Here is a 26,613-nt window from a genome sequence, read left to right as displayed (position 1 = left end):
TAGTCTTCAATGGAAAGTGTGCCTATGGCAGTGGGACTGGAACTAGATGATCCTTTAGGTCACTTCCAACCCAAGCCACTCTGAGATTTGATGGAAGGATGCAAAGGAGCATCACCCTGATGCTAAAATTAACGGGATTTGTTAAAACACAGCACTTACAAGCATCTATTTATTTAAAATGATTACTGGTAGTTACCTGCACACACTGCCATGTATCACTGGCTACTGAACCAGATCCTACCTCCTCATGCAATTCAGACTCTTGTCACTGCTACTGGATTTTCTTTCCTACTTTCTGATTCACTTGAGAAATATTGCATTAAAATCCATTTTTTAGAGCTGACCACAACATGCAAGTCCATTTTTGCTTAAGACAGTGGCTGGTATTGAAGGAAGCATGTGCAGTTCCCTAAGAAATAATGTGTTAAGATAATGAAGTATTTTATCAACCTGGGTCCCAGATGAAAAGCTCCTGATTGACAACACTGGGAAATGAAACATCTTTGTTTATTCACAGGGGAGACAGAACATGGAAATCAAATGCTTCTGCTGCCATTATCTGAACGAATGGATGTAGATGTAGGTGTGCTTCTGTAACAAGAAGGAAGGAGTGGGGAGCAGTGTTACAGCGCTGTCAGTCATTTACATGACAATTTTTAACTAACAGATATTTCATACTGTATAACATGGCATATAAAGCAAAGTCAAATGTCTGTATTCAAAACACAGTGTCTTACTTAAGGGATTTTCAGATTTCTGGGAAGCAATGGAAGCGTGAAGGCAGACTGAACTCTTCCTCCACATATTCTTAAATACGGTCACCAGTTTCTTTCTCTCTTTAGAGCTCCAAAACAGACCTCTGAACAGCTCTGTTGGGACTGAAGGAGCAGCACAACTTCAGCAGGTACCATCCAGCTCACAGCAACACAACCCTTACAACAGAAGGAAATATAAGAACATCCCCAAGAGTCAGCTCGCACAGCTGCCTCAGATCATGACAAGACAGTGTAAAGCCTGGAGCTTGGCACTTCATCGGGCTGCTTTCTGCTTCTGTACCCAGCAGATTCCAGTTTCTATCTTTGCACTTCTGCCCAGCTTTGTCAAAGGCTAGGAAAATGTAAGGCAGAGCAGGAGCTGCAGTGAAACCAGGGACTGCTGGCAGCCTACACACGTGCCAGCTGCAAGGTGCCAGGGCATGGGGTGCCATGAAATTCTCTCCCATCATCCTGCTACACCATGGGACAGAACAAGCTGCAGTTAACAGGGGGCTGAGGTTAACAGCATAGCTGTGGGGTAAGCCTCCCTGCCACTGCTTAATGAAGTGCTGCAGACAAATGCCTCTTTCTTTCCCTCCTGTACTCGCCGAGTGAAACAAGTAGCGCTGTCTTGAATGTCACTGCTGCACTCTCTCGTCTTTCCTAACAGTCAGCAACTTCTCACTTAGGTGCCTCCTCCGTAACATCCTGCTTTTCTTTTTGTGCTGTGCAAGTGTCCAACAGCCTAACAGAAACCGAGGCTGCATCTGCTAGGCCAGGAAATAAGTGGAGCATTGGACTGGGCGGGATTGGAAGCCGGCACCCACGCCGTGCTAGCCCAACAGCGATGAGAAACCACATCTCTACACCAAGAGCAACTGTGCCTAAAAACAGGCAAAGCAGGCATAAAATATTTGCTATGCAACATTAATATTTTTATGAAACCATGCCTTATTTAAGATGTTAGTAGGTGATTTTGATCCCAGACAAAATTACTTCAAGAATGACTCGTGTAATGGAGTGACAGGAGTACAGACGAGGTGGAAATGGGACGTGTACAAAGTTTTGGCAGTATGCTTTCAATACATTAAACAATCAAATCCTAGTACGCTCATGGAAGCCAGGTATTGATGCTGTTCGTGTTGTATGCCTGCCTTCCAAGGAGCTTTCTTCCCCCCACATGAAAACACTCTTTCCATGGTGATACTAGCACCTGTTTCATTAGCAATATTAGTGGAATGTTATGCAGCCAGTGGCAATAACTTGTCACTGACATCCTGTCAAACTTGTGAAGCCATGGGTTCCTCTGGCTAACAGTCATGACAATAACGTCAAAATTAACAAAATACTGCAATGCCAAACATGAAGCATCATCACTTAGAGTCTTAACATTCACCTCCCTGTAGGGAAAGGAGTATGGGAATTGGAAAGGGAAGAGAAGAAAGAGAAACAAGCTCTCCTTCGTATCTGCCATGCAAAAGAAGACAAAACATTTATTTTTTCTTTTGAAGCCAAGGATGTTAAAGGAGGAGAAAGTGAGCACAGTGACTTGCTGTCAGTGTATAGCATTGTCTGCATTACGAGTGTGTAATACCACACAGAGTTGTGGCAATGCTGCAGAGCTATCTTTGCTTTACAAGAGCGTGAAGATATTGGTAAAGCAGCGTAATAACAGAAGAGCACATCTGTTCAGTTCTGTTTGTGTACATCAATATATCATTGCCAACTTTGCAAATAGTAAAGATTACTGACGAGCACTGAGCTAGGTTTCTCATAGGAGTGGGTGCTTACTATTAAACACATTTTCAATTTGTTCTGTGAATCTGCCCCTGCCACTTAACCATGCTGCCTAAAAGCACCAGCTCTTCATTAGCTGTCCCAGTTGACTTGTTCAATATTCAGCACATAATATATTTCAAATGCTGGCAATCTGATGTAAAATTCCTGAACAGTTCATTTTATGCCTGGCTTTTCTTGAGCAGTGCTCTATAAGTTGCAGGACCAACTTCTTAGCTAGTATTGGTGTTAAAACCAAAAAACTGCTTTTCAAAACCACATTCATTTATGCAAGCTTGAAATCAAAATGCAAGAGATGTGGCTAAAGAGTCAGAAGCAACAAAAAGGGATACCAACAAACGGTCTGGAAAGCTTTAGCTCACTCCTAACTTACTGAAGTGTGTGGGCTAAAAACATATTTTGATAGTAACTCTGGGAAAACAAAGTTTCTCCAATCTTTCTGATGCAACACAGAGCAGCAACACTGATGCTCATCTGAGGGCTCCACATGGTACCACCGTTGGTTGTTAGAACAACAACTGCTGCACCACAAGGGGAGGAAAGGAGTTGACAGAAAAAATGTAGAGATGAGAAATCCATGGAAACTACATTAGAATCAGAGTGGACCTGGGATGGTTGCAGAATAGCCACTTTCACTTGAACTATTTAAGTTAGGTTTGGTTATGTACTGTCAAAGAAAGTTTTATGCTGGCTCTTCAGTTCTTTGGTATGTATTTGGCTCCCTTTCCCCCTTTATTTTCATAGCAGTATCTAAATATTTTATGCACTAATGGTCTTTGAACTGTGTTTCCCTGACCCACTGACTGATTCTCATTTGTCTCTTTGACAAGTATCACAAGTGCTATGAGAAATTCATTACCCTTGTTTATCAAACAAACAAAAAACAACTCATTCTCTTTGCTGCCAATGCTACAGGTTAACTGGAAGGACAATACATTTTCACTTAATAAAAAGAAGTTGCATAAATTGAACTCATTCTTTGTATACCTTAAGTTAGCCACTCCCAAAGATACAAATAATAAAGGAGTAAGGGAAGGATATCTTCTCTTCCAGTGTGGATTAACATAAATCCTGATTTCCACCATACAAATAAGAACATGGCTGTATATGTCCACGCATCTTATTGCACACCTGGAATTATTGGTGCCAGTGATACACAGGCTGCTCTGAGGCTATTCCAGGCTAAAATCCAGTGCTTCACAAAGTGCAAAAGGTTTTGTAGCATGATGAGAAATAAAAATCTAATGCAGGGCATTTTATACAGTCTATCAAAGTACCTCAGTTCAACTTAGTTAGGTAAGTCTGCATTAACTACACTTTCTAGAATAACTCAAACTTTTCAGATTCAGAAAAAATAGGTATTTTTCCTCTGCTTTTTCACATCTGTCTCCATTCTTATTCCCATTAGATGAACAAAAATGCCTATGCTTGAAATTACAGTCAATTGCAATTCTAGAATCTAAGCTACTGTGATTGGTTTGACAAGGAAATATCTACTTTTCTTTTGAGATTACCTGCATTCCTTGTATGAGATCTTAAATTGTACAGTTGAAACTGTTTTGCAGTTGGACTCAAAATTAAGACTGTAGCTTCACTGCAATTTAAAGCACTTTGTTATGATGAAACCAATTTTTTATTTCATTTGCTCCAGAAAATCTCTCATCAGTATTCCTGCTGAGCATATACATATCCTTTGCATCAGCTACATTTAGAAATATTGGAATCAAAGCTTTGCTGGCTCCCTGGGCCCCAAATAATACGGGCTTCAGAGATTCACCTACAAGAAGTTTTGCTAATTGCCTTCAGCTCTGGCTTATGCTTTTTTTTTTTTTTTTTTTTTTTTTTCCTGCATAGATGTCACTGCTTTGCCTGAGTTCACCTATTTAGCTCTCTTGCCAGGTTTCAGGAATTCAGTGCATCCTTCACAGGTGTCATTATTCCGACAGCTGCAGGACTTACAAGGGACATCAGACAGACACAGTGATGTTCCTGCATTCAAGCTCCTGATTCTGAGCACGGTCTCAAAACTAGGTCCTTTATCATTGGAAGTTAAGGGTTTGTTATGCCTTTTGCCTTAAGGAAAAAAGAAAAGAAAAAAAAAAAGGGGGGGGGGAAGAAGAAAAAAAGGAGAAAACACCATCACCTGAAACTTGTTTTTCTCTTGGTTTCATGCATCAGTGTGAGATGGGACACTTTTGAAATCTCAGAGAAAAAAGACGAGAAAAATACCTTCAGCTAAACTACAACAGAAGGACATAAACAGAAATGGCAAAATAGGAGTTTGACTAACTAAGGCACAGTTGAGACACTCATGCAATCTCTAATATAGATGCAGATATTCTAGTAGTCAGAATCCTGAAAATAACAAAGCAAAAAATACTGCATTTTGCTACTCGTTTTTCTTTTGCTTTTCTTGTTGACTTTTTTTTTTTTTTTTCTGTATCCCCTTGGGATGAAAAAATAAATGAAAATTCTAATTCTCCCTTGAATCTGTAATTTCCAAAGTGTGTTACTGAAGCAGGAAAAATAAAACAACAATTTAGCAACATTAAAAATTCCATGTGCATGACTATTAAGGAGCTCTTGGTTATCTTAGGAATGGAAAAGTAAAATTTAAATGAGCTTGCTGAACAAGTGGAAACATGCGAAGCATACTGTACCTTTTAATAAAACCCCAAAATGCATATACGGTCTTTCACCCTCTCACCAGAAAAAATGATTTCTCCCACTCACTCCCTCAGGAATGTGCTTACAGAATTCCACTTCCCCTGACTCAATAACTCCTACTTCAAAATTCTTCCCAATTATGGCCATGTTTTCAGCTGCTTGTTTAAATTGCATTTGATGGCCTTTTATTACCTGCAGATAGTTTATTTTCTAGAGAAGAAACATAAAAATGTAGCACTATGTCTGCACATGGCACTTTTCCATCATCAAGCAAAACGGCAGCTAAAGAAGCAAAATATGGATTTGGGGAAAATGGAGTCTACTGATCCGTCTCAAACTTCCTACGAAGTTCATGTTGGCACTCTGTAGGACTTTGTACACAGGACTCCGACCGTTTAACAAACAGCGGTGTCCTCTTGAGATGTTACTCCGAGAGGCTGCCCTCTCAGAGATTGCCACCTCAGAGAAAATTTGCCTTGGTCCTAGCAGAAACCTCTTTCGATGACGGCTTAAGCGAAAAGCCCAGGCCGCGGTCTTATCTTGCCAAGACAAAAATTAGGCTCCCTTTTGCTCCCTCTAGCACTGGTGCAGTGACCTCTGACTTCAGAGAAGGGACAAAAACTTCAGCAAGACCAAAGTGTCTTATCCAGGTGTCCCACTGGCCATCCTGCCGGTGGCCCCAGTGCCTTTGGCCTGCGCAGGCCGCATCATGCTGCCCACCGGGTGCCCAGCTGTCAGAGGTGCTTTGCTCTGGCTTTGCTGGCTCCTACATCATCATCCACCAACGTGGATTAGGACGTGGTTTCTTTCCTCCCTCACTTCCCTCAATATTGCCTTGATGAGGTGCAAACTCTGAAGCAAGTGGTATCAGTGGACACACACAGCCTGTGAGCGTTTCTTTCTCAAGCCGTAATGGAGCATGTCATACATAGCAAATAGGTTAAATCATCTGTTTCGGTGAAGGAAAGCAATCTGTTCTCTCTCTGTCATGTTTTCTGGCACACCAACTACACGAACCCATAACACTCTGCTTTTTCAGCAGGTCCTTCAGTCCCAACAAGGGACACAAGTCGGGCAGGCACACACAGCGAAGCCACATTCACCTTCCACAACTGCGCCCCTTTCTCTGGTTTTTGCCTATTCCCTGCCTTCAAGCACCTACCACTCACTTCAGTGGGCTGTCTGGGTTTATTTAGATTCCCGTACCTAAACAGCTAATTTAAGGAAATCCACACTGTTTTTGCCAAATGGTGTATCAAATTATGGCTTTCATAGAGTGACATTTTGAACGAAGTATTTCCATTTTACCAAGTCACACCTTCTTAATTAACCACAGCAAAATCACATGTCTGTATTAAACTTTTGATTTAGGTTCATCTATCTAACAAAACAGAGCCAAATTAATTAACAATACACTAACTGGTAGATGACATTTCCAAATTGCACCCTGATTAGTAAGAAGAGCACAGCTACCAACCATTCAGAAAATTAGCAGATCAGAGCATCAGGATTTCACCTCTGGAGACGGATGAAGTTTTACCTCTGGCTAAGGTCATTTGCATTCTTTGTTTCCTGCGTGTGCCATGCAAGAGATGGACCCACACTTGACATTATCAACATATTGCACTGTATCACTGGCTCTTTACCAGCTTTTTAAGTCTGTCGTGAGCATCTGAGGAATTATGATGAGTGTGGAAAATGTAATTGCCTCCTAAATGTCTTTAATTGCCTTTTTATCCTTCTACTTGCATGGAGAGGACGTTGCCATGAGAGGAGGCAGCACAGGCTGAGCATGTTGCATTCCTAGTCCCTGACACTGGCTAAGCATCACCTCCACAGAACGAGAACATAGAGGAAAACACGAAGCTCATGTTCCTATTTGATGGACAAGCATCAACACAGTGTGACCCATACACCCAACACAGGCTGGGGGGATGAACTACAGTCATTGGTTGTTTTTGTCTGAGAATCAGATACATATTTATTTATTTTTTTTAATATTACATTTAAGAATTGCAAGAACCACTAAAATAAGTCCTTGTTTACACTGACTTATATTTATGGTAAACTTCTCTGGAGTTCATTTGCATGTGATCTCTTTCCTTTGGTAATGGTTCCTAAAATAACTGAAAATTATGATCTTATGATCTTATGAAAATTATGATCGTTCAGTTATCTTATGATAACTGAAAATTATAAGTCTGCAGTGTTTGGGCCACTTGCATAAAATATTTTAGCATGTTTTTAACGGATGTGTAGTTAAATTTACGCTCTGTGTCTAGTTCATTTAGACTCAAAGTCTGAATGCTTCCCAATATGAAGTCACCAGCTACTCTATACACTGGGCTGTTGTAAACCCAGAGTATTTCCATTCCTGTCAAGGCAACTGACGCTAAATTACTAATTTCAAAGGGCAGGAGATTTGGATGCATTGGAAGTTTTGGGGTGAGACAAGTTGACCATAATTCAAACTGGTAAAAGGTTTCTTTGAGAAGAAAACTGTTTATACAGGAATATATTTTTAGTTTGGATCAGCACACTATAGGCAGACCCAGTTTTCTGTATGACACCAGCAGCTGATAAGCCTAGAGCAGACGGCTGAGGGGAAATATTTTAATTCCATGCCTGCCTGGCCAGAGTTGTATCAGCACCAACTGTTTCAGATGCTGTTGTGGCATGGTAATATTTGCAAGTGTTTCCTTCAGAAACATGCTGAATTTAATTCCAAGTATGCAGGACTGTTTTGACACCAGTTATCAACTGCCACCAAACAGAGCAGATTCAGGACACACTTGTTCCATTTGCTAAATTCAAAATTTCCCACGTGAAAGCCAAGGGAATTAGGCTAGACAAGGGTGCGTTTTTTTGGTACTTTTTTTTTAATTTTTTTACTGTGGCCATTTACCTTTGATGCCAGCAGATTGAAAGTTCAAGTGAGACAGCAAATTTGTTTTCCATGTAAGAATGGTGGCAGAGAAAAGTGCAAACTTCTATGTCTCCCTTGCTAATCTTTTTCTAGATACCAAAACTTTACTTGGCTTTCAGTATGCCATTATTTTCCTTTTTAAATTGGACACAAGATAGCTCTTTTAAAAACTACTTCCAATTACATACACAATCATTTGATACAAATCATTTTAAAACTAGAACTCTTCTGCCATCATTTTCATTTGGATGATGATTCCTAATACAGTAGTAGCACTTCACAAAAATTAGGTCAGGCAATACATTAGGAATGCCAAGAGACATCTACTCTACAGACTGCTCTAACATCACTGGAGGAAAATGACAGTATTTCTTCTTAAGAGTAATATATTTTTTAGCATAGTGCATTTTCTTCTAGGAAGCCTTCTTAAAAGTCTATGTACTTTTATAGTACTTGTTTTTAATACTGAAGTTTTAAAATCTTCAGTACTCTCTTCTGAGAAAAATAAGTAATACTGAATTTTACTGAAGCAGTAAAAGAAAAAAAAGCAGCACTGTGCACAGAATCTGGTTGATTCACAAGGCTGTTTGTTACTAATGAGAAAAAGACAAAGAGAAACACTGATATGCAAAAACCAGGAAATACTGTCTGAGCAACAGTTGTAGCCCTCTTCCAGAAATGAGAGTTTAAATGAAGAAACTGCCAATTTCAATGTTAATGAATTAATCTTGATGGTTCCAACCTAGTAAGGCATCACTTTTCTTGCCTTCTTCATCATAATTCATGTTCTTGGGAGGAAGAGGACAATTAGGAAGATGCATGGTTGAAAGCGAAAATCCTGAAGCGAAAATCCAATTCCCTGATAATAGGTGACAATTTCATTTTTCTGAATGTGATTCAAATGAAAATAAAGGTCATATGCTAACAAAAGCAGGTACTAGCCATAGCAGATGAAACACCTGGAGCAGGCCTGGTTGGCCACCTCTGATCTTTTAATACCTAATGAGGCCCCAGCAGTCATTTTGTAGGGAAAAAAAAATCCTTGCTGTTAAACACCACATGTCTACTTCAAAAGAACTGAAAGTTTCTGGAGGTCTTTTAAGAAAGTGCTATCATATGGCAATGAGGAGAAACTCCTCTTTCCATTAATTCATGAAATTGTTCTTTCCACAGCAGAGCAACTGAAGTAATGAGAATATTAAAGAGTACAAGTGTACTTGTCTTGTTGGATATTGTCAGGAGCTGTGTCTGCGTATTAGCTCTGTGGCCTTGAGTATGATTTATGATCACCCTGATCTGCAATACAAACAATTACATTTACTAGTACCCTAGTATATCAGGATACATTTACATGGTTCTTCCGACACTGTCCGGCCAAAATCATTGGGTTTGTTATGAACCAGAAAGAGGAGGAAGGGAGAACAGGAAAAAAAAAAAAAAAAAAAGAATCAAATCTAAAACAAACACACAAGAGTTGAAAAACCTGTGGCTGAAAAGATGACATAAAATGCCAATACGATGTCCTTAACTAATCCTAAAAATATATTTAAGAAATTTAGTTTCAAGTTCTAAGATGAAAAATTTGGAATAAATATGTTTATGCTACAGGTTTTTTCATTCTTAATCTATATCCTTGAGGAGTAAGCAAAAAAAAATTAAGTTTGTTACTTGTACATTGTTTATTTTCATGTGGGCTATGAATACCTTTTTAAGGTGAAATTTATACATAGTAAATTTCATTAGCCATGCAGACTGCTAATATGTGCCAGGAGAGCTGCCGCATTGCCCTTTGCAGAGAGTCAAAATTCAAAATGAATGTGAATCGGAGGAATAGCCTGAACTAAAACTGATGGCAATTCAAAGACAACTGCAAAGCGTGCTTTTATATAGAAATAACCAACTGCACAAACAGAAGAACATTTCTTCTTGCAAAAAAAGATCTCGGGCTTACTGATAACCCAATCTGAAGATGAGTCAGCAAAGATCTGATGTTGTAGAAAAAAGAAAAAAAAAAAGCATCCTCTTATTAGGATGCATAAAAGTGACTGGTGAAGTAAAACATGACACCCTGTTCAAAGTAAGGAAACATGACAGCTGACAAAGGTTTTTCGGGTCTGCTAGAGGAAAAGGAAATTAACTTGCTTCATATCCAAACATTCGGGCCAGAAGAAAGGGGATATGCCTCAAACCTGGCTGTTTTCCTCTTATGGATTGGGGTGGCTTGAGAGCACTGTGCTCAGCACTATACCAGGGTGTGGGTGTTCTGGGAACAAACCCATGGGGATAATCATCATCTTTCAATTCACAGATCACAGCTGAACTGGTAGAAATAGCACAGAATCTGTTGTTCTTGTGATATTTTCTACCCATCAGCAGTGGAAGAAGAGTCATATGCTCTTTGATACACAGATGCTTTGGCCAGGTTTTCTGATGAGGTAAACTCATGCCAGTAAAGGAGCTGATGTACTGCCTCCAATTACTGAACGGTGAAAATATTTTAGAAACTTTGGGATTTAGAACAAAATATTCTGACCAGAGACAGTGCTGGTCAAACTTCAACTGGAACACCGTGTCCTGGTCTGGGTGTCACTTTTGATGAATAATGGGCTCAAAGATAAAGAGTTCAGAAGAGAACACCAAGAGTCTTCGGCAGTATAGAAACCAAGACCTATGCCAAAAGATGGCAAGAACTGATTTTACTCAGGCTAGAGAAGGACTGAGCAGAAATATGAGACAGACTTTGGACATACCAAGAGATTCATCACCTTTTTGTAGCAAAGGATGTTCTTCACCCAGGGATCAGCAAGAAATCACAGGCTTAAACTGCAGCAAGACAGAAGCAAGGCAACAGCAAAACTATATAACCAAAATCACCGTTAAGTCTGCCTGGGGAAACTATGAAACACTTTGTTGAAGGTTTTTAGGGACAAGATACTTCCAGGCATTTCAGTAACATCTTTGTTACATTTTCCTAAAGGAGGACGGGCTAGGTAATTTATTAACATTTTTTAAATCCCTGTTTTTCTAGTGGTATCTGTATGGATAAGAAGAAGCAAAAGCCAGTTTGCTCTCTCCATTCCCAGCTGGCTAGAAGCAATCCTGCTTCAGCTCAGGAGCCGTACAGAAGTACCAAGAGCTGTGCCTACACCAGCCAGTCCAGCTGAGACTCTCTCAGAGTCAGTTCGCTTTGCTGTGCACCAAAAGCAACCGGATCCACTGAGCACAGCTGAGAAAAACAGTCTGCGCAGCACGATGCTTCATCTGTTCCTTTAGCGCAAAGAGGGCAGGTTCCTCCCCGCTGCTGGAACACTGGCAGCACCTCCAGCATCCCGGTCCAGCAAAGCCAGCCGTCGCCAAGAGGGGCTCAATCCGGGACGCTGCAGATGTACACTCAACTTTTGCGTTGCTGGAAACACCTTGTTCTCGTATCAGATTGCAAACCAAAGTGTGACACAGTCCCCTACGCTGCTAAGACGAACAGCAGGCAGTAGCACAGAACTAAATTCCAGGGCTTGCTGGAGATCAGTGAGGCACATTTGGTTTGAAAACAGAAGGGTGAACTTAAAAGGTGAATAAACTTGCCTATATTTCATATCACACATGATATCGTGTCATATCTAACTAGAAACCCCTGAACTGTTTCCAAGTGCCTTAGGTTTGTTTTCTTTTTAAGACATTTGTAGGATTAGCACAACCTTTGTGAAGTTCCCTCTCCTCCCTGTTAGGATCACCATTTTTCTTCCAGTTTTAAAATACCACACTGAAAGAAGGGTACACAGGCTAAATATCAATAATTTAGTAGAAAATCTCCTTTGACAGAAGGCTTTTAAATTGTTTCAAAAATATTTTCAGAACTGTGCAAGGACTATTATCTATGCTACTCCTTAATGCATATTTACTCCTGTCATCAACGAGAATAAATTCAACCTCAAAATACTCTGATAAGGCAAATATAAATATTCTTGCCCTACAGATACAAAAGCTGTATGCTTTTGTAGAGGTGGTTTGGCTTCCCTTTAGCCTGGTGCCGGAGGCAGGATAAGGGGGAAATGAAGAAAATGGATTAAGTCTGGGCAGCTGAATTGATTGGCCTTGGAAGCAGACAGAAGACTCCAAAAGCACAACCTGGTGGGCCCTTGTCCAGGAAAGTCTGGAAGATGTTTGGGAGGCTGCAGAGGTTGAAAGCTGATTCTGAGACAACCTGAAGGGCTCAAGTTTTGGTGTTATAGTTGTGGGTTTTTCTTCCTTTTCAAATATTTTGGGGGGATAGTGTGAAAAAGGTCAAAGAGGCATCCTGGAGGATGGGAGGAAAATGTTGCAGGGAGCCAGTACTACTACGGATGTGCTTTTCCCCTAGAAAAATGGCATATTGCAGCAGGAACTGGCAACTGGGCCAAGTTAACAAAAGTTGACTAAATTTTAGAAATCTCCCCCACTCCAAACCTGTAACAGCAATGTCCTAGGAAGGTTCACTGATGCAGATGTGCAAATTGAAGTTTGGACAAGTTGTGCTGTCTGCTTGTTGGCAAAAAGGCAATTCAAGAGAAGATTTAGACCAGAACAGATGTGGTAATCTTTATAGTATGCTCTAACCACTATTCAACTTCTCCTCTAGCCCCAGTAAATAAACTTGCTATTGCCCTTCTTGAAAGCATTTTATCCAGCCTAACTTTGTAATACGGCTTTTCATTTGTTACTTCTTTCTCTAGCTATCAGAAAGCGTGCATGGCAAAGCTCAGAGAATTAATTCAGCACATCTACACACTGGGGGAGCAGTCATATACTTTAAGTATTTAACTAAGGTGTTTTTAATCACCTCCTCAGAGATGTCCATTTAACTCCACTGACTATACAGATATATCGGGCTACACAGCATCCCAACTTCGGTGTTTTTATTTACATGTAAGATGCCCAAAGTATTTGCAATGGCTTGATTACTCCCTGTGGGGTGAACTTGAACAAAAAAAAAAAATGCTTTTCATAGTGGCAGCCGTATTATCTTCAACTATCACTGTTTTTCTCACACTAAGCTGTGCATTATGAATACAAAAATTAATGCTTGGCATGAAAACCTGAATTTGAAAACATTCAAAATGTTTTTTTTTCTTTTTTATTTTTCCCCACTTGTATGTTCCATATAATGGTTTAAATCGATGATTCCAATGCAGATACTTGTTCTTAATTTACAATTGCCATGAACCTAGCTACATTCACTGTTAATCAGAAAAAATATCCCTTCACCCACAAGCATCCCTACCATCATGCCTATGCTACTCTCACCTTATTTGCTTAAACACACACACACCCTGAGAAAAACACAAACCAGTTAGCAGCTTTCTCCTAGTTAGCAGGGCTGCAAGAGGAACTGTGCACTTTTTTTTCTCCTTACATGAGCGACACCCTCACCTCACAGGGAGGGCTTCCCAACACACAAACGCAGGCAACAGACCCAAAGCCACCAAGTAAGACTCATCCTGACAAATGGCTTATGTCTTTTCCTCCTGTATCCGGTTCTGACCCTAAATACATTCATTTTGAAGATCAATAGCTTTCTAAGAACCCACAATGCCGTAATAATAATAAAACCCCCTATGATGTGGAATTATTTCACACAGAAATGCCCTACTCTGTTTTTTTTGTTTGTTTGTTTTTGTGTTTTTGTTTGTTTGTTTGTTTGTTTTTAAGATGCCTCAGACTTGGACGTAAAGAAAAACAAAACAAAATAACCCACAAACTTAATTTTGCCTTAGCTACACTGACTCACCATGGTTAATGGTAGCAAACCATGTATTTCTGCTACTGAAGTGAGTGGATGTGACTCAGTTACACAGAGAATACTTGTTGAATAATAAAGTGCCATCTTCATATGACAGCTTTTCAGAGTCAAAAGCACTATAAGGACTTGCACAGAAAAGCCACATCTCAACAAACAAAACCTTTAAATCAACTTATTGCCAAAGATTATGCCTAGTTAACAAAAGCAGTGCAGGAGACAACAGTTGGCATGAATTCAGACCATTTAAGCTCTGGTACACTTCAAGGTCACATTTAACAGCAGCAGGCAGAGCATCAAAAGGATGCTAAAGGAAGCCACTTGCCTTCTACTGACAACGCGGATAAGAGCCTTGGGGTTAGTACAGAAGCCATTAACACGCTACTTGAGCTACATTTTCTGGGCTGAAAACAGCCAACGTTTTGCATGTTAGAAATACAACGTACTGTGCAGAAAGATCTGAGTCCAAAGTCAGTGGAAGCATTTCTACTGCGAGCATCTATGGCAAGACGGGACTCCGCCATGTGGAGGCTGAAGAGCCGCTGCTGGGCCTGCGACCAGCTTGGCCCCACACAGCCTCACCACCACCAGATAAAGCAGTGCCCACACTTCAAACTGAGACAGAGAACAACGAAACAGAGGCTGCTGACAATGGAAACCCCAAACATGAGCCAGGTAATTGTCTCAGATGGCAAAAACATACAAAATATTGAAATCAACTGCGAACCTTAAAACCCTGAGAGATGCTACAAGGCGTTTCACTGTCGGAAACATATCACTGCCAAAGGTTGTAAAATGTAATTTGTGACACAGTAAAGACTCAACAAGGCTATAACAGTGCCAAACTGTATTACCTAAGCTCTTAATCTTTCCATCAGACCGCATCATTTACAGCATATACACATCGTATGACCAAGATGGCCAAATAGTCACAAGTTTATCACAGAGGCCCGTTCTTTTTCATCTCAAACAAGGCCTTGTATGTTCTGCAATGTAAAAGGGCCACAACTGTTCAGTTGCAAAATTAAGAACGAACAAAATGTTCCCTTCGTGTTCCCTTTGAAATGCATTCCATATTGTAACAGCAACAACGGGGTTAAGAAGAAAGATGACAGAAATAAATCTCACAAATCGTGAAGCAGCTCCAATGAAGCATATACCTGACACATGCAAGCCTCTGGGTTTTGTAATGTATATACTTCCTGCATAGGTCTGGTAAAAGTACGGGCAACTGTTCAGACTTTCAGACATAATGCTAAATTTAGTGCTATTATATTCTTACCAGTATGCTGTGTTCTTAAACAAAACTTTAACAGGGCTGTGATAGTGCTGACTCAGGACAGAGAGGGCTCAGGCTGGTTATGAGAGCCACAGACCAAACACTCCAGACAATTTTTTTTTTTTCACCAGGAGCACTTAAAGGTAGAAGTAACACTGAAGTAGGTCCTTTTTCTTTCTCTCCCTCCACACTACCCCCAGGGGATGTTTGCTGTGGTACATCAGAGCCACAAAATCCTTTAGATTCGAAGTAACTTATGGAGGTCATTTGCTCCACCCAAACTTTAGTATGAAACATTCACTATTTTTAAATATTAGAAGAAGTATTATTTTCAATATTTGTATGTTTGAAAACGAAAAATTTCTATTTTCCACTAAACAGCATGAAAACTGCCCACATGCCATCATGCTGTGCCATAATGCAACTCATGCTTGAGGAACAGAACCTGATGGCATTAATTAATCACATTTTGAAGTATCTTACCATCTTCATCTCTGTACAAAATGATAATCCAAAGATGCAAAGCGTACAAAAGAAGCTGGAAACTCATAACCTAACAAGATGCATTGCAAAGACTGTCTTTCACATAGTGCCATAAGTAAACTGAGGCAGAAGGGAGTTCGGCTCTGATTCTCTGGTATCTGTGGAGGTTTGTGACTTTAAACAAGTCAAGATTTGTGGGACCTTCTTTTGTACTGCTTTTAATGTCTTTCAAAGCTTCCAAATATTGGAACGAACACTTCTATATTTATCTTGTAAACCTTAACAACCAAATACATTTCTCTTTCTTACTATATGCCTTTTAAACCAGGTACTGCGTTGCTTTTTCCTCCACTACATGGGGTGGGAATGCACTTTTGGTGCCTCAGATGACAACTGTGATGAACTCTGATCACTTTTTCCCATTTCCCCCTCCTCTGCAGGCGAGGATCCCCCAGGCCACACTTGCTGGTGCCATCAGCTCAGCAGCCTCCCCCCTTCCTTTGACACCCCTATGCAGGTGTGAGATGCACTTGATCTGAGGATCATGAGCAACCACCACAAATTTCACATGCCACAACAGTGAGAATGATGCCATGCACGGAAGGAAGTCTTATTTAATCAGGTGTTCAAGTGTAAGAAAAATTAGACATAGGTTTGGTTACAGCACACTGTTGATACTAATAACGTCTACGTTCATGCTTATTATCTAATATAGTCTCTTCATGTATGCATTTGGGAACACAATCTCATATTAAAAAGCATTTAATGATGCCAGATTTGTTTACTAACTCTAGCAGTGCTTTTTTCACACACCCCCCAAAACCTAGTGCTTGATAGCGTGGTGACAACAGCCTGAATCAATGCGCAGGTGATAGCTGACACAGTTCATTAACGTGTTACAAGCGCAGTTGAACTAGAATCATGAAACATATTTCACTTCTTTCCTATTACGCACCAGCAGGTACAATAAAGTTCCCTATTTAAAACTTTTCTACTTCATCACAGACCACAAAAAGTCAAAAGCCATTTTAGTCAAACCTCAATGGTTAAAACATCTTCTATATTAATATCTCAACTTTGTTAACCATTAGCGTTATCTTGATTTCTTTCTTAACTGTTCAAATTGCATTTCAGTCTACCAATTTAGATTTACAGAGACAAGCTGAGGTCACCAAATAGATCTTCTGGGTTTCCAGTATGAAAACTAATGAATTAGGTAGCCATTATAAAAAGACTACTGACAGAGAAAACAAACACATCCCACACAGGATCTCCTACAGACACAGTGTTTATCTTGTACTATTTATATTAACCTAATAATGTAAGGTTGGTCAAATAACCTCATTCATTCTTAAACATGCATTCTAAAACTAAGCAAACTCACCCCATGGCAGAAAACCTGACTGTGGAGCAATACAAATTGAGGCAAAAACTACAGGGGAGCATTGGCAAGTCTCACAGAATTACAATGAGGGGTTAATGAGAAGTGCTACCTACCCACACCACAAGAAACTGTACTAGTCTGGAGTAAAAGATGAAAAAAGCCGTGTGATGTATCATGCAATTACGAGCCAATTGCTTGGGTCAAGCTGTATCCACTATGAAACACCATATTTTAGCTTCTTCTGGAAATTACCTGATTCCACAACAAATTATAAACTTCTCATACAAAAATGAATTCACACCAATTGCTACAGCACATGAAAAAAAAAATCAACTCCCCAAGGTATGAACTAGATTACTATATTAATTTGTCAAATGGAAAAAAAAAGAACTCAAAAGGTAACCACAAGTTCCATAAATCTGATGGCTTAGTTTTCAACTACTCATCTTTCTTGACATGTGGTAACACAAAACAAATGTTTGTATTTTTCATTGATCGCATTTCTGTATGTATTTTATGTGCTTGTGCACATATTAATGAAATATTACTCTAAGGATATGAGATATTGCTACAAGAATGTGCTCGGTTTTATGAGGACTGCTTTGCTAGACATATCATGAGAACAAAAATTAGAGGCACATTTGAAACAGAATCAAAAATGATCAAACAGTTTATAAGATTAAATATCTCCACTACCTTAAAACAATATTGTTTTAATGTGTTCAGAGGCCCTGATACAACAAACGAAATAGAAAATTGATTAAAATCCAGAAGTGCGGAAAAACTAAAAAACAGAGCTAAGATACACACAATTACAAAAGCAGCCCTCTGGGTCTGACATTACCACTAGGAAGGTGTCACAAAGTCTAAAAGTAGGCAGATATTTCTCTTCTTTAGCTCATAAATCTGACAAAGCTTTCTATCAAACAGAAAGCATTTTAATTAAAAATTGGAATTTAATTTGTTGAAATTTTCAGTCCCACCTGGTAGTGGTAATCTTGGAAATATTATTTGGGTATTACGATGAAGTCTAAACCTTTAACACAAAAGTAAACCCATTTTTTTATGACGCAGCTTTATTCCAAGAAATCCAGCTCAGTTTCCCATATTGATTTATTTAACCGGTCTCATAAAGGAAATGTAACATTCAGAAGTGAGAGCTGATATAACAGCAGTCCACCACTGACATTCAATCAACTTATTATTAATGGCAACAATATGCACCATCAATTACAAAACAAACTATCAGGAACAATGCTGAATGAGCAAAAATCCCTAATTATTGTAAGCCTAAATTTTCCTTTAACTATCTCCCTTTTCCAGTAAAAAAAAAAAAAAAAAAAAAAAAGGTTAAAACTTCAATTCAACCTCCTCAGAGTTCTGTTAACTGACAATCAAAGGTTTTGTAGATTTATTTCCAACTATGTTTCTTTAACTTGCTGCACTATGCATATATTGGACAATGAAAAACGTTGCTCTATTGCCATTATCTAGTTAATGATGCATGTCAGATAATGAACGCTACGTTTGTCTTATACACAGCGGAACAAAACTAGCAAGCATTACTCTGAAAAGAAATGTAAGAGATGTTGCCAGAAAGTGATGCAAGGTGAAGTTACCACAACCTGTACTAAACTTTGTTACTCCCTCCATGTTTTTTTTTTTTTTTTTTTTTTTTTTATCTTTACTGTTTGTAAGCAGTTTCCTTTCCAACTCTTTCCTCCAACTGTTCCTTTTTATAGTACATTAGTAATTAAACTGATATGAACGAGCTTATAGTTTAACTTACAGTTTCAGACTACAGAGCATTTCACAAACTGGATCTAATTTTCTGCAGAAATATCTCAGGAGAGCACAGAGGCAGAATGAAACAAGAAAAGGAAGTCCTCACATTTAATTATTTATTCAGTCTCTGTGTATGCTGCATATATATGGACAATGTCATCCTAAGCACAAGATGTAAAACAAGAACATGGAAAAAGATACCTCAACATCTTTGGCAGCAGTCCCACAAATGGTCCTATAAGAAGTTAACAGAAATAAATAACTGCATACCGAGAGAGTTATGAAGGTCTAGGGGGAAAAAGTCTTGAATTTTTTTTGGAGAAAAAGAGAATAGGGAAAAAAGGAATTTCTGGGAGAAAAATGAACCAAAACTTTCACAAAGACTACTTTCTCTTTGAACAGACACTGAAATAATTTGTAGTGTAAATGCTTAAAAGTATTTTATGAACACTTTCCTTCAGAACGCCTTCTGCAGTTAATATGTTCTTCAAAGGAGCCACAGAAGAATATGAGCTGGAAGAGAAGCCTTCCAGTTCAACCCTTTCCTCAAGACAAATACAACTACATTATGTCATTCCTGACATATTTGTCTTGTCTGTTCTTAATGACTGCCAATGAAGAAACTCAGCAATTTCCCAAAGCAAGCTATTCAGGGTTTCACGATAATTACCATTTGAAAGTTTCCCTTATTATCTAACCTGAAATTTTGTTCTTCCTCAGGAAAGCCCCTTATTTTTTTTACCATCCACCATGACACTGAAAACACATTATCTCCTTTCTCTTTGCCTTCAAGTCTTGATCTTAAATCACTGAAGACTTATCCCATCCCTTCTCATTCTTCCCTTCTTTAGACTAAACAACTCCACTTCTGATCTCTTCTCCACAGTTATCTTTTTGATGTATCTGATCACACGCCCATGGCCTCGATCCAACTACACACGCTGCTCTAGGAGAGCAATGCCCAAGTTTGGGCACGAGCTATGGAGCAGAAGGGATGCTTCACAGATCCACCAGACTCCCCTGTTTATACAAACTGATATGATGCCTGCCTTTTTTGTAACCGCACAGCATTTCTGACTTCATATTCATTGCATAATTCCCCATAATCCCAACCACTCTTCTAAAGTACCGTTATCAGCACAGTTGTTGAACATCCTCTGCTTTTGAAGTTATTACTCCTGCTCCAACACAGCATCTTACATTTATCACTCCTGAATTTAATTCCACTTTTTTTTTTTTTTCAGATTATTTCTCTCATTTGTCAAGATGATTTTCAGTATTATTGCAGTCTCTTAATGTTGGCATTTCCTTCTTAGCCACGTATTTAATCAGCACATTTTATTTTATCATCTAGATTTCTAATGAAAACACTAATCATAATTAAACTGAGGACCAAAGACTGCCAAATCTCCTTACTTCAGAGAAGACTCAGTATCAGGCCGTCTCTTGATGCTTAGGACTGGTCCTAAGGACTGCAATCCTTCATACCTTGTTAGCTACAAACATAATGGAGTGCTACTCCCAGTATTTTTTCCTCTAGAACAACAAACTTCTTCTGAATGTGCTTATAACATCAGATTTCTCTCTGCACAACCAGACTGTCAGCTAAATGCATGTGTTGGGAGGTGGAGGGAAGGTGGCCTGCAAGAACCCTTCTTCCCCACCACAAGAGGCCTTGGCCTTCTCTGGAGGAGAGGTGGTGGACCACCAGAGGGACCAGCCTCCCCAGTGGGCTGCTGCCAGGCTCTCCCTCGTAAACACAGGAGGTAGAAACCACCAGGAACTCTGTGGTGGGACCACGCCACCGTGCCACGGCCATGGGCCCAAGGATGAAAGTACCTGGTCCTTCCTCTGCTTGACAAGTCAGCAATGCCCTGCTGGTTTAGGGTTTACCCCGCCAAAGGGGTCAGAACGCAGGTCTCTGAGACCTTCCATTTCACCCCAGAGCACAGAAGAGAACTTCCCAGTCACCCTTCATTGTACGGGATCCTTCTCAGAGCAACCAAACAGCTGAGAAGACCCCTGTGCACCCAGGAGGCAAGGGAAGAGAAGGCTTACCAGAAGCTGAACCTTCAGGACACAGTATTTCTGTCTGCTGCAAGACAGCTGTACTGCTTTTGAGTCAAAATGTTTTAAACTTTCCTCTATTCTATTTCTGTTTGTCAAAATAACTTAGTTTGCAGAGACATCGTCTTTTTCAATGGTGAACTACGTATAGCTACACAGGCATGCCTACAAGAGTATGCACACTAACAAACTATATATAAATGTGTAATATTTATATAGTTCTCTAACTCACATAAAATTATTGCAATCTATTTGTGTTGGCTTTGGATGTGCAAATTCTCAATATTTCACTTTATCCCAAGGGGAAAAAGGATTTATTTCTCCAGGCCTTCCACAGATCTCAACATCTTCCATCCCCACATTCCATCCATCCTGCCGAGCTCATTCTTGAAACCAGCGTAGGGCTTCCATGATTCATAAATACTCATGGAAGGGAGTAAAAGGGAGTTAAGATTCCTTAGTGATCTGTAACCCTGGCTGTGCATCAGTTTCTAACAACACTCTTGGGTATCTCAGGAGCCTTCCTTTGGCCCAAAAGGATTCCAGTGCATACAATGGTCCTAAGATTACAAGCCTGATGGTCACCAGAAAACCAGGAACCTGGAAGACAAAGTAGTTGTCTGCTGCCTATATAATGCTAAAAAAAAATAACGTATGGCATATTATGACTAGATTCCTTCTTTTCTCATGTCTTGTTTTTCAAATTCCTTTGCTAAATTAAGTATCATTCCATGCATACAACTACATTGTATAATACCCTCCATAGAACTGGGTCAGCTACCTCAACAGATGTTCACTTAAGCTTATGGTCTTTCTGTCTCACATACTCAAAAGAGAACTTCTCCTTTTGGTTATAATCTTTCAAAATTTCTTTAAAAGCTCTGAGAAACTGTCCACACTGACTACGTTTTCGTAATCTTTCATTTAAAAAGGAGATGACTGTTTGTGATAATATAACTTAACAAATTATCTAAATAAGCAATACCACATCTGATCGCAAGAGATTGATCTTATGCTTTCTATCCCATCTCAGTCAACTCCCTGTCACACATGCATACAAAAAACTTCACTCATGATCTTAAATTTTCTTTCTATGTTATATAATCCTTTAGTGCTCAATAAATCAAGATAATCTTAAACTCTACGGCTAAACACAGACTACAGCAGTGAAAAGTCTCCAAGGCCATTAAGCACAGAGACACAGCAGCTAACTCAAGATGTGCTTCACCAGCAGCCTGCTGGGCACAGACCAAATATCCTTGTGCATGCTTGCACCTTTTTCCTCCCATCCAACTGTGACCACTTGTGAACTAGAACTGAGCTTGGTAGACTCGAAGTCTGAGTCATTACCTTTTGTGTTCTTCTATGTAAATTCCAATAAATAATGTTAATGGACATGCATTTCTTCTTCATTTCTTTTGAAAGACAAGGATGAGTTAAAAAAAAAGTCTTTTAGTTTAGCTGTCTTCTGTACCTGACTCCTGTCCCTGTGGATCATATTGACACTCCATCAGAGCTGATGTATGCACACACACACAGATTTCTTCACGCCTAACTCAGCGCACTCAGTGCATCTCAGCACTTGTTTAAAGCTAGGCATCCTGAGAGATCCTGCTGGAATCACTGTCTCTACTGAGCCATGTCTATTACTTCTGAGGAGGAAATGAAAAAGAACAATGTATCATGTAACTGAACTGGTCTGGAGGACTTACATTCGCTCACAGCCTTGAGAGGAAAACACAGCCAGCCTTGCCTTCGGTTTATCAGCTGGTCAGTAACCTCTGGAGCATTCGCAGCCCACTGCCCTGCGCACACCAGCACTGAGCGACAACAGCGAGAAGTGCTCAGGACACGCTGGCCACCAAATTCTCGAGCCAGCAGCAGGGCTCAGGGACAAGGAGCGGCACACGCTGGAGCAGCCTCTCGCCCAGGTCATGCTGCAGCTGCTGAGCAAGGGCTGAGCTGCTTCCCGAGAGCCTCCCTCCCTCACCTCCCTGCCTTGGCCCCGGCGCAGCCTGCTGGGAGCGCACATCACACGTGGCACTCGGCCCGCTGGCTCGCGCCTTTCTGCTCTGCTCCCAAGACACGGCTCAGCTGCAACCCCCTCCTCATGCCCCTACATACGGCCCAAAATAAAAAGCTGTGTGAGTTAGTCCTGCTGATAGCCTAAAAGCTTTTGATGGGGGTGGTGGGAAGCAAGACATTAAAGTAGGCCAAGGCCTCAAGCCCTGCATGTGAGGAAACAGAGAGAAGCAGAAATGGGCAGCAAGACAGACTCTCAAGCTGCGGTGCTGTGCTGTGGCACGAAAGGAAAAAATAAAGAGCTAACTCTGCTTCTTTAACCTTCTTCCCATGCTCGCTCACTAGCTTAGGAAAGCTACCAGAAGAAGGGTCTCTTTACTAGCAAAAGCCTTAGAGGGACTGCTGGAGACCTACTAAGAATTTGGAGCACTCAAGTCTCTTTGCCTGAAGCCTAACTTCCACTTGGCAAGGTGCGTCAGTGCTCCCCAATGGCTCCGGTTTACACAAGTCCCTCTGTTTTTTACAGATCAGTCGGGTAACGTTTGGAACACGCCAGGCACGGTATGTGTATTGGGAGGCCTGCAGCATCCAGGTGGGCCTCCAGTGGACTTCAGCCTTGAACTAACACATTCTGGAATTTAAGAAATAACACTACTTCTCCTGGATTACAAATTTCTGGGTCCTGGCATTTTAATGAAGGTACCTCTACTAAGAAAGCAATCGGAGTTGCTATCGCCAGCATTTATCTTCAGCAAGAAGAGATAACAGCATCCTCCTGGACCTGCCTTGTTACTGCTCTGCCCAAACCTATTAACCCCTCACCATTTCCTCCCTTATTTCTCAGTCGTGCAAGGCTGTCCTTTCTCTCTGCTGCTCCTTTTTCCCCAAAGTAGAACAAGATGAAAAAAAAATGTTCTCAGGGTTTCAGATCAGCAGACGAAGAAAATAAAAATGAAGTATAAGCAAATTTCTTTTTTCCTATAAAAGGTTCCAAAACCAAAGCAGGCAGATTTTCAGAATTATTTCCGCCTGACGAGCTGATGAAAAGAGACGGGTTCCTACCGACTGTTAACATATATTTACACACTAAATTCTATTTAATGAAGGATTAAAATAATTATACTGAATTACTGTTATTCCATACTCTGCTTTTATTCTTTGTAGCCCTTAGACAACCTCTGCAGCCTCTAAGAGCCAACACAGTACCCTGGCTGCCCTGGAACCCGATCGTCCCATTCCTCCGACCGCCGAGTGAGTCACTGCTGTGCAGCATGACATTCCCTTCCTAACGCACTGGTTCCCAAACCGCGGTCCTCAGAAAACTGGCTGACTACATGCTGCTGGCGCTGGTCCTCGCTCCCAACTGCTGCATGGCTTTAAAGACAACCAAGATGCATTAAACAGTATCCTGACATTAATTTCCCCCGTAAGATGTTATTTTAGTTGCTGCAGGGTAAGTATGTTCTTGTGAATGAGCGAATAGGTGTCTCAGAACAATGTCTCTTCTAAGGTACGGTCCACATAATGGTGGTAAAAAAAAAAACAAGCATGGGAAGTCTTTCTCTAGATAACGTGTCAGCCCTCAGTGCAAATCTCCCTGGTTCAGCAAGTCTGGGAACTAGACCGAGACCAGGAATTATCTCCAACTCTACCATATGGAGATGCAAGACACCAGGCCAGTTGCTTGTTTTATTTAAACATGTGTTTCTTTTACCAGCAGTATTAACATTGCTTTGTTCCTGTTTATATTTAAAGAAATGAGAAAATAAACTAAATAACTTTTTTCCTCTCATTTTGTTTTTGTTCTTTTAAGAGTTCCCTGTTCCTGTCAAAGTGAGTTAAGCTAAACAGAAACAAGGCATTCTTCTTCCAGAGCAAACGTGTCCACATTTGGAGTTATTTGGGAACCATTCCTACAGCTCAAACGCATGTTATTGTCCCCCCTCCTTAATTCTGATTAACGTCCACATGTAAAAAGTCCCTTAGGTTAGGTAACAACTGGTTGTCTGCTTAACAGACCACAGTAACACACAATTTACCTGAGAAAGCAAACCACACAATACCCACCCGCTGCCTTTACCACTTTGGTGAGGCATCTAATTCAGTGGCTTAAGAGAAAAGTTTCTAATTGTCTGCAGAGCAGCAACCGCATCATGACAAGAGTGACAGGGCAGCTCAGAGGATCCCAAGGAAGAATTTGGATTCCTTGCCCTCATCCACACCTGAGGGGATGAGGAACCGTGCCATGAATTCAATAAAGCCCCCAGAGGGAACTTGTGTTAAGGCAAGGTTCAGCATGCCCAGTGACCCAGCGTGCAGGCTGCGATGTGCAGGAGAAAGCATAACGCCTTCCCTAACACGGACCCCTCCTGTAAGTCACGCTGCAATCGCACAGAAAAGCCCAAGATGATCGCTTCCCGGTAAGAGCAACATTACTTGACCACGAGCACGTATGTTAGCAATGCAGTAAATGTAAATGTCCTGTAACACTCTGCAGGGGTAGCTCACAGCGCTGAACTCTTATTGGCTCTCAGAGTGCCAGTTTCTATTTCGCTACTTCAAACACATCAGAAAGTCCGCTTTGCTGGAGGTTTTTAAGTGAATCGGGAAGGCACCTTTCTGCCCACGGGGTAGAGCAGAGGAGTACCTGACCGGGTGCGACCCCAGCGCTCTGCTCACGAGGGTCGGCAGCTGAGCCGGTGAGCTGAACGACGAAGTAGTAAACTTACTTTCCAGTGATAAATTGGCTTCTGGACGGTGTGCACATAGGCTGAACATAATAGTTCTCCAGCTTAACCCCTTCGGCAGCTAGCTTGTCCAGAGTGGGCGTCCTGATCTCGGATCCGTGGTACCCTACGTCTCTGAAGCCCTGATCGTCAGCCAGGATGAAGACGATGTGGGGCTGCGAGCTGGGGGCTCCGGCCCCCGGCTCCTCTCCCGGCCGGCTCCCCGCCGCCTCCGTCCCTCCGGGGCCGAGTCCGAGGCTGTCCCAGGCCAGGTAGCCGTAGGTGAGCAGGCTGAGCACCGACAGCCCGGCCAGCACCCCCACGGCCAGCATCTTCCCCCTGCACAGCCGCCCGGCACCGCCGCGCCCACCGCGGGCCATTCACCTTGGCTGAAGCAAGAGCGAGGGACGGAAGCGAAAAATAATAATAATAATTAAAAAAAAAATCAAAAAAAAAAAAAAAAAGGAAAAAAAAAAAAAAAAAAGAAAAGAAAACCCAGCAGCCTCTCTCCGAGGCGGGGCAGCGGAGGGGAGCCGGGCTCAGCGCGGCCGTCGCCAACTTCGCCAAGTGCGGCCGCCCTGCCCGCTGCCGGCGGCGGCCGGGTGGGCAGGGCCGCGCCGGGGGTCACAGCACCCTCGGCCCGCCTCCGGCCCCGTCCCGGTGCCCATGTCGGGCCGAGCCGAGCCGGGCCGGGCCGGGCCGGGCCCCGCGGCCTCCCGGCGCCCTCCGCCCGCCCCCTCCGGCGCTGCCGGGCCGCTCCCTCCCCTGCCCGCCTCTCCCCTGGTCCCCCCCGCAAACCCCATCGCCTGCCCGGCCTTCCCCCGGCCGGCCCCCTCGGCGGCTTCGTCCTGCCTCCCCTCCTCCCTTCTCCCCTCTCCCCGCCGCCGCCATCGCCCCCCAGCCCCCTGCTGCTTCCCAAAGCTGCCGCTTTGCCCCCCACCCCCAAAGG

General features: G+C 41.6%; 1 protein-coding gene across 1 annotated transcript in view; it reads right to left on the bottom strand.

Annotated features, from left to right (window-relative positions):
• Positions 1 to 26,258, bottom strand: part of ARSJ (arylsulfatase family member J) — a 39,500-nt gene extending 13,242 nt beyond the window's left edge. The window contains exon 1 of the mRNA XM_082758462.1: positions 25,668 to 26,258. Within this exon, the coding sequence (XP_082614588.1) occupies positions 25,668 to 26,044 (377 nt within the window). The 5' untranslated portion in view covers positions 26,045 to 26,258. The remainder of the gene's footprint in view (positions 1 to 25,667) is intronic.
• Between the last annotated feature and the right edge of the window lie 355 nt (positions 26,259 to 26,613).

The sequence above is a fragment of the Aythya marila genome (assembly GCF_965140915.1).
Source record: "Aythya marila genome assembly, chromosome: 4".
Lineage (NCBI taxonomy): Eukaryota > Metazoa > Chordata > Aves > Anseriformes > Anatidae > Aythya > Aythya marila.
Note: the sequence above shows the minus strand (reverse complement) of the source record. Positions and strands in the feature narration are given on the sequence as shown.